At 43.4% G+C, this 9441-nt stretch overlaps 1 protein-coding gene across 1 annotated transcript; it reads right to left on the bottom strand.

Annotated features, from left to right (window-relative positions):
• Positions 1-6889: 6889 nt before the first annotated feature.
• LOC311488628 (trace amine-associated receptor 13c-like) lies at positions 6890-8180 on the bottom strand (the record flags this gene model as incomplete). The annotated part of the gene is made up of 2 exons (XM_084545444.1): positions 6890-7710; positions 8008-8180. 2 exons carry the CDS (start codon positions 8178-8180, stop codon positions 6894-6896), a joined length of 990 nt encoding a protein of 329 aa, XP_084401570.1. The 3' UTR covers positions 6890-6893.
• Positions 8181-9441: the final 1261 nt, after the last annotated feature.

Genomic DNA, 9441 nt, shown 5'->3' on the forward strand with positions numbered 1-9441 from the left:
GTTAACCTTTCACCAGAGGAGGAGTGTGAATTGGAATAGCCAGAATCACACTGGCTTAACAACTGTGGTGGGGAAGACAACCCGATTTAAGCCTTAACAATTCCTCTTTGTGTGCACAAAGATTTGACTCTGCTGAGTGCAGGTCTGATAAGTAGCGCATAGCTTTATTATTGGCCATTTGTACCTCATGGAGGAGACAAGCCGTTGGCGCTTTAAGGGACTCTACTTCTTTCTCTAGGGCTACTTTACTCTGAAAAGCAATGCTGGATTGCCTGTGAAAGTTCAGAAGTAAACATCTTAACAATGGGCCTTTGGATTCAGTCTGTGCATTGCACTTGTCATTCAGTAGAGAATCTATCTCTTCCCTGCACTCACTGAAATTCAACTTGCTAATGAATTCAGAGTAGCCTAGGTTTAGGCTCTGTGCAAGGGAAGAAATGAATTGCTCTACACAGGGGTTCTCCATTGTTATGTGGGATGGAGGTAAGGTGTCAAAAACAACAACAAAGCAATGGGTTTAGCAATGCTATGCTAAGTAGCTTTGTAGCTTCTAAGGCTAGAAAAGTAGCTATGGCACCATCTAGTGGCTCCAGTGGGCACAACAAATTTGGTATCACAGTAAATTCAGGTTAACAAATTTACTTACCAAAAACACAACCTGCAATAACTGAAATGCAGGGCAGTAACAGTTAGAGGCGTGATTCTTAAAGTTTACTTAGGCTGGAACACGTGTTTGTAATGGCTAAGTATATAACTTATATTTCACAGGGCTGGTAGCACACTGTGGCTCTATTGCAGACTCTTTATCTCACTTAGGCTGAAATGCATGGCAGTAACAGCCGGGCACAAGTTCTTTCACACAGGGCCGGTGGCACGCTGAATACGTGGTATTCAAATGCGGAAGTTATTACAACTATGAAAAGCAGGTTCAACTTGTATTATCTGGCAGCAAAAGCAATTCTTAAAGTACCACTATGGGACTTAAAACGGTAGTTATTATTAATAAATTATCAATTTAGGAATGAATTAACTATCACCACGCTGTACCTGTTTGTTAGTACAACTGAACATCTATTCCTGTGGTAGACTAGTGTGATTGAACGTGAAGACTTTTGGCAAGTCAAAAAGTTGTTCAAAAATATTATAAATTATATAATATATAATAAATTATGCTGAAATGAATATTGCACAATTCTGAATAATTGCCAACAGTATTTGCCTCACATGGGGCACCATTTATGTTGGGCCTGTGTACTAAGGCACTCAATATTGGGGTTTGGCTATCATGAATAATTAATAATTATCAAAAATAATTATTTATTATTAAATAATTGGATCTGAATTACTAGATCACCTTGGGGTCCCCACCCTTCTAAGAAGGGAAAAGATAGCCAATTAATCAAATCAGTCTCATAAAATTATACTAAATTGTCAATTTGGATTTCTGATTAATAATTAACTTAATAACTATAACCAAAATTACCACATTAACAACTAGTTAAGGTGAAGGAATTTGGAGTTTTTGACAGGCAATATTCACTCTTGTGCAACTTTCACAGGCAACAGGTATGTTTAAAAGACATTTATTGACAAGAATAAAAGCAAAAACATTCATTCTAACTACAGTATACTTTATACAGGTCTGTGTGTGTGTGTGCGTGTGTGTGTGTCTGTGTGTCAAAATGGCCACTGGGTGTGGGTGTGTCAAGATGGCCGCTGGGGCCTTGAGGCCCTGAACACAAAGGAAACAAGATGGCTGTTGAGTAGGGACACTCAGACCATGTGCTGGCTAGTAGATGTGTGGAATGTGATACGGGTTTATGAGGTGCCAGGTTAAGGGAAGAATGGTCAGTTTAGTATGCAAGAGACCCTGAGTCTGTGTGTTGCATAATCTAAACTAACATCAAATCACTATTGTAACCTTACGATCGCAACAACTCAGTAAAACAAATATCACATCGAATCAAATCTTAAGAGTCCAATGCTTAGCGAGACTATACCAGTCACCAGGTCATATTACCAGTTTTGGTGGAAAAGTCCATTTCTGGTGTGTTGCTCCTGTTGTCATGATCCGCTCCTGGTTTTCATCCCTCCTGCCAGTACTTTTCCACTCACCTGCCGATCACTCCCACCTGATTACTGCAACCATCTTCACCTGTGTTCCTTCACCTGATCACCTGCCTGCCACTCCCACCTAATCAGTGCAACCACCTTCACCTGTGTTCCCTCTCCTGATTTATACCCACTCCTTCCACTCAGTCTTGGCCAGATTGTCTTCAGCAGCATGCTAAACTCTCGCGCATTAATCTGCGGATTGCTTTCCCGGTTTCGACCCTGCCTGTCCCTGACCCGTCCTCGTCGTTCCTGCCCAGGTAACCTGACCAGTCTTCCGTCCCTGACTCATCTGCCTGCTCGCCCCCTGTCTGTTTTCTGTTTGCTTGGATTCCCTCCCCAGAGGTTTCTGCTGGAGAGTTGGACAGTTTTGGCTGGCTCTGTTGTGGACTATTTCAGGTGTACCTGCTGTGGATTTATTGCAACCCGGCTTGGTCAATAAACTGTTGAACTGTTCCTACACTGGTCTCAGTCTGTGCTGTTCTTGGGTCCAACCTCACACACATTACACCTGTAGCTGGCGGTTCCTGATGGAAGGGCTGAGCTGGGCAAAGTTAAAGTCCTTGCTGTGTATTCCTGATGGCAGACGTTGGAGGGAAACTGGCCGCTCCTCGAGTCCTTTGAAGTGGCTTGTTAGCAGCCTGGTGCTAAGCTGTGGCTCCTGGTGCTTGGGGGTTTAGCCTGCAAACCTTCTGTTTGTTGGCTAAAAGAGCTGGTGCAGATTCCTCAAGCAGGATCTCGCTTCGCTGCTGTAAGGAGAACAGGCCTGGGGTAGTTGCTCTTTGTTAGCAGACTACCTGGCACCCAGCTGCAGCCGAGCAGCTGGGGGTCTCCACATGAAGGTGTGGAGTGGAGGAGAAGAGAGTAAGAGTAAGAGACCACAGGCCAAACAATGCATTTTATATGACCTGATGACCTCAGAGGTCACATGCTACTGTCGGCCAGTGAACTGCTGGGTCAGTTTTCACACCTGGAGGATTGTGGGACTTGAGGTTTCCAGTGGTGTCCTTTGTTTCCAAGACAAAGACAAACATGTGGTTAACTCGGTTATGCATGGTGAGCTTCCATAAAAAAGACTGGCACCTACAATGATAAAACCATTTCCAAACGTCCAAGAGTTTTGTGGTTCACTCACTTTTATGAACTTGTGGCTCAGGGCTGTAATGCTCAGTGTAGCCAGAGGCAAAGAGGTATTCAGAGGCATTGTCACTGTCTGTTGAATTATGATCATCTAAACTGCACTCAGAGATGCTGCGATCATCGTCTGAGCAGTCTATTGGCTGATCATACTGCTGGGCCATAATTTCTGAATAGGGCTTTCTACAGCTTCGACTGTGTGAATGCCTATCTCGGGGGAGTTGACGGACATGGTGGTTACGCTCAGTGTGAGGAGGAGTGTGAATCTGAATAGCCAGAATCACATTGGCTTAACAACTGTGGTGGGGAAAGACAACCCGATTTAAGCCTTAACAATTCTTCTTTGTGTGCACAAAGATTTGACTCTGCTGAGTGCAGGTCTGATAAGTAGCGCATAGCTTTATTATTGGCCATTTGTACCTCATGGAGGAGACAAGCCGTTTGCGCTTTAAGGGACTTCTTTCTCTAGGGCTACTTTGCTCTGAAAGGCAAGGCTGGATTGCCTGTGAAAGGTGCATCGCACCTGTCATTCAGTAGAGAATCTATCTCTTCCCTGCACTCACTGAAATTCAACTTGCTAATGAATTCAGAGTAGCCTAGGTTTAGGCTCTGTGCAAGGGAAGTAATTAATTGCTCTACACAGGGGTTCTCCATTGTTATGTGGGATGGAGGTAAGGTGTCGAAAACAACAACAAAGCAATGGGTTTAGCAATGCTATGCTAAGTAGCTATGTAGCTTCTAAGGCTAGAAAAGTAGCTATGGCACCATCTAGTGGCTCCAGTGGGCAAAACAAATTTGGTAACAGTAAATTCAGGTTAACAAATTTACTTACCAAAAACACAACCTGCAATAACTGAAATGCAGGGCAGTAACAGTTAGAGGCGTGATTCTTAAAGTTAACTTAGGCTGGAACTGAATACCTTACTTGGTATTCAAATGCTGGACCGAAGTCCTAGAGTAAGTTAAACTAGACTGGTGTAGAGCAATAGCAGTAGCACATTTTTTGTGTGACACGATGTAGGGCCTTGTTTGTGTGTACAGCTGGATGCCCAATCCAGTGATAGACTGGCAAAAGATTTATATATTCATCACAATTAGTCCAAAGACAAATGAATTATTCCTAATTTCAACCAGGATGTGGAGATTAATATTGCACAGTTATGATTCAAGGTCATTTATTGCCATATAGCAGCGGTGCTCATTGTGCCACTATTCTTACAGCTGGGAAGAAGGCCTTGTGCAGACGGGCTCTGTGGGCGCTGATGCTCACCAGCATGTGGTGCCTGAGTCCACCCACTGGAACTGAGCATTATCTGGGTGGTATTTGTCTATAAAGTTGCTCTGTGCATTCCATCAGCAGTACTGGTTGTACATAGAATCCACGGGGGGAAGACCAGTGCCAGTGACCTTTTCTGCGGCTTTGAATACCTGTTGTAGCAGCTTCCTCTCAGCCAGGGTGGTGTTGCCATACCACAGTGTGATGGCGCTGGTGAGGATGCTTTCAACAAGTCCTCTGTAGGCTTGGATGATGGGCTGATGTGTAAGTCCAGCCTTCTTCAGCACTCTGATGAAGTGCAGTCTTTGCTGGGCTTCTTTCACTGTCATTGCAGTGTTCTTCGCTCAGCTGAGATTCTCTGAGATGACCTTCTGTTGTAAGGGCACTGGGAGATTGTCCATTTAGAACCGGGCATAGATTTATAGGCCTGGGTCGTGAAAGGATGAATCCGTCCACTGCCAGTCTTTGTCACAATTTTATCACAACTATTCAGATCGTTCATATTTATCACTGAATATCTTTGCACTGTACATTTTATTCTGTTTAGCTCCATTTTGTTTGTCTGGTTTCAATTAAGTAAAATCTTTAAATCTCTATTTCTTTTCAATTTTTGTATTTGTGTTTGTGCTCAATGTGTAATGCACTGGATCCTTTTGTTTATAGTGGTCATACAAAAAAAAAAGTTTCCTTTTATCAGTTGATGCTTGGCATTTTAATATGTACTTACACTTGTTATATGTCTATTGATGCTCAGGTTACTATAGTGTATGATGAGACACTGTTGCATCACTAAATCATTGAGCCACTGTTGCTCAACCTTAAACAATGCATTGTGAAGTGATCCCAAAAATAATTTAAAAATGCCCTTTCTGCAAAATTGTCAATTTTGTTGCAAATAATTTAATAAAAAGTATATATTTGTCAAGTGATAATATAAAACTGAGATGGCAGGCCGTGGTGGAGGAGTTTGAGTGCCCTGGGCTTTGTTCTGCTCCACCATTGTGGAGGCGACTGTTGCATGTTGCAACTGCAAGGTCGTTTGTTGCTGGTTGCTGGTTGCTGGTCGCGGCAGTAATCCCTGAACCCACTGGTGGACACCGGAGGTGAGGGGAGCCGTCAGGCTGAAGAAGGAGGTCTACAGGGCATGGTTGGTCTGTGGGTCTGAGCGGAGCGGTCCGCAGCCAGGGCAGTCGCTGAGGCCTTTTCGGGCATGTCCCATCGGCAGGAGGACCCGGAGATGACCCAGGACATGACTCTCTTGTCTAGCCTGCGAACGCCTGGGGATTCCTCCAGAGGAGCTGGTGGAAGTGGCTGGGGAGAGGGCGGTCTGGACATCCCTGCTGAAGCTGAGGAGGAGGATGAAGATGAAGAGATGACGGGGATATTGACTAATTTGAGTGATATAAAAACTTCTTAAATAGCTGATTCAAAAAGTTGAAATAGAAAATTTGAGTGAAATCCCTCAGATGAATGTTGTCGTGACCGTGGCGTGGAATAAAAGACGCCAAAAGAAAAAGGTTATTAAATGTATGTCAATTCTCAGAATACAACAAACTGGGTGATTTGACTTAAAGCGGTTCATGGTGCTTATTGTTACTTTGAACAGTGGTACATTTAATATGAGACAACAATTACAGTTAAACTTTCCAGATTTGCACGTTATGTATGTTGGCCTCACAGGAGTCTAGCTGCAGTATCTGAATAGTGACAATGGGTTTATTAAACTTTTCTAAATCAGAGGTAAAAATGGCATAGATTATCAGATTTACACGTGTTTACAAGATTGAGGACAAAGGAGGCTGATAAATTACTGACTGAATCATTCCTGGTTCAGAAACACAAAATAAAATGGGAAGACGCACACGAGACACAACAAATGTTACAAACTCCAATAATCCTGGCTGCCTTCAATAAATTATTTTGATGATTGACAGAGTCACTGAAAGCTGGACTGTGACTGTTGTGAGAACACGTGACTCGAGCCTGAGATACAGCCTCCACAAATACCCTTCGGTACAGAATTATGATGATTCTAACTAAACAAATTTAAAACAATAACTCCTGTAATAAAGGTGATTACGATTATGAAATCTCCTTAGCGGGAATTATGCTCACCTGGTTGAGACAAATAATCCTTAAAACAACAATGCTGTACACTAATGAAATTGAATATAAAAACGAATCCCCCCTTTCAAAATAAAAGCTGAAAATGAACATCAGGGATACTTGGAAGAAAAAACACAGCTTCTACTGAAAGATGAGCGATTAATCTGAAACTGAATCAGAATGTGATCATTCTCTCACTGAACAACATGATCATTTGAACATGTAAATATTTGTGCATTCAGCTGATTTCATTTCATATTCTCTACAGTATGTTGGCCTCACTGGAGCCAGGCTGCAGTATCTGCAGAGTGGCCAAGAGTTTAAAAGCTTTTCTGAACCATGGGTAAAACAGTGCATAGATGACAGGGTTCAGACAGGAGTTAAAATAGAACATATAATGGACAAATGTCTTAGATGTGCTACTGATCGATTCGCTACTGGCAAGAGAGAGACAAAAAAATGGACAGAAACATATTAGAAAAACAACTACAAGAACACCAAGAGTCCTGGCTGCTTTCAACTCAGATTTCTTGTTTGCTCGATTCAATGAAACATGGACTGAGACGGCTGTAACGTGAGAGCGCATGGCACGAGCCTGAGACACAGCCACCACAAATACTCTCATGTACAGAACTATGATGACAGAGATGGGAACAATAAAGGTTAAAACAAGATCAATAACTCCTGCAATGTAGCTGATTGAAATATCACATTCTCCGTAGCAGGATTTATCCTTACCTGGTTGAGTCAAATCATCCATTAAAATGAGAGAGTTGTAGAAAACAGAACAGAACCAACACAGACAAACACAGAGTTGAACTCTTTTCTCAGTGACTCTGGTGGAGTAATGCATGGGGTCACAAACTGCAACATAGCGGTCGACTGATATGAGCACCATGTCTCCTACCGAGACATTGGTGACCAGGTAAGAGGCATAATTGAAGAGAGAACATGTGAGATCACCGAGAAACCAGCAGGCTTTGTTTACAAGGATTTCTCCTGGCATCAGCAGGAGGCCGACAAGAAAGTCTGAGACGGCCAGGGAGAGGAGGAGGAAGTTGGTGGGAGTGTGGAGCCTCCTGCAGGGAGAGGAAAAAAAAAAATAAAAATCAAATCCTCAAAGGAAACAACCTAAAGAACATTTCAAACAACATGAGTTTAAAATGTTTTCTAATTTTTCACATCAATACCAGGTGAATTGCAGACACTTAAAGCTACTGAGGTCACAGCAGAGAGAAAATTAAGTAGACTGTTGTAAAACACGATTTGAGTTTTCAGTAAAAGTCTGAGTGCAACATCTATCATTGCTAGCTCAAAGACAATTTACATTACATCCACAGTAGCTGTAAAATGAAAATAAATAAATAAATCCCTGCCTGAAGTGAGAGACTGAGATGATGACGAGCAGGTTGAGAACCACAGTCAGCACAGAGATGGAGGACAGCACGATGTGAAGGAGCACAAGTTCAGAGTGAGGAGACGTTGGCTTTTTGCAGGAGGTGTTGAAGAGCTGTGGGAAGCAGAGGTCTGCTTCGTCCTTGGTCTCCATCTTCAGAGGTTTGCAGCTCTGCCAGCTTTCTTAACAAAAAGGCTATGTAGCTGATGACTCTCTCACTTTTGACCAAGGAGAAAGAGGAGGGTTAAACACATTGCCTTCCCTCCCTCACTCTGCCAAGGGAAAAGATCCGGACATTTGCAATGTCTGTGCTGCATGATGAAATCAAGTGAAAGACACACAATATTTAGAATAATCTAACTGAAGTGATGTGTGTGTGATTGTAAGTGTATGCATGTGTGTGTGTTGGGTGCACGGATTGGATTTGCTTTAAACTTTCTTTTAGTATTACTATTACTTTTTATCTCTTACACGGTCTGTGTATTTTCGGTATCCATGGTTCCGAAACTTTTAATGAATAACTATGTTGGTAGTATCGTCTATACGAGGGATCACCTGCCTCCTACACACCCCACTTACCTGAGGAGGTAGGATGGCCGTACTGGGGCTGCAGAGCCCGCGCCAAGCTGAAGGCTATGTGTTTAACAATGCAGTGGAGATCCAAGCCCTGCTTTCCATCAGTGGTCATGGGGAATGTGAACTCACTGGCCAACAAGACGGATGAACTGGCTGGAGTGTTGGACAGAATCTACAGGGAATGCAGTCTGCTGTGCTTCATGGAGACGTGGTTAACGCCTAGCATCCCTGATGCTAACGTGGATCTACCGGGCTTCACTACAGTCAGAGTGGACAGGGACAACAAGGCAAGTGGGAAAAGGAAAGGTGGAGGGCTTGGACTGTTTATTTACTCTAGGTGGAGTAACCCAGGGCATGTAACCATCTGCTGTTGTGATATAGAACTTTTAGCCGTGAGTCTCCGGCCATACTACGTGCCAAGGGAGTTCTCACATGCAATCGCTGTGTCTGTTTACATCACCTGTGACGTCAACTGTCGCCAGACTTCAGATGCAGCACCCCGATGCCTTCATGCTGGTCTCTGGCGACTTCAACCACGTGGCGCCACGAGGACTCTACACTGTCTGCTTTCGTCCAGTATGTGGGTTGTCCTACCAGGGCAAATAGGACTATTGATCTTCTGTATGCAAACGTGAAGGGTGCATACATGGTTAAACCTCTTCCACCATTGGGGAGTGCTGCAGGAGGCCTGCAGTGAGGACTTAGAGGGAGTCACTGGATGCACCACCGACTACATCAACTTCTTTATGGATGTTGTTGTTCCTACCAGAACTGCATGCTGCTACCCCAACAATAAGCCATGGATCACCAGTGAAATCAATACTTTCCTTAACTAGAA

The sequence above is a fragment of the Chelon labrosus genome (genome assembly GCF_963514085.1).
Source record: "Chelon labrosus genome assembly, chromosome: 5".
In the NCBI taxonomy this organism is placed as follows: domain Eukaryota; kingdom Metazoa; phylum Chordata; class Actinopteri; order Mugiliformes; family Mugilidae; genus Chelon; species Chelon labrosus.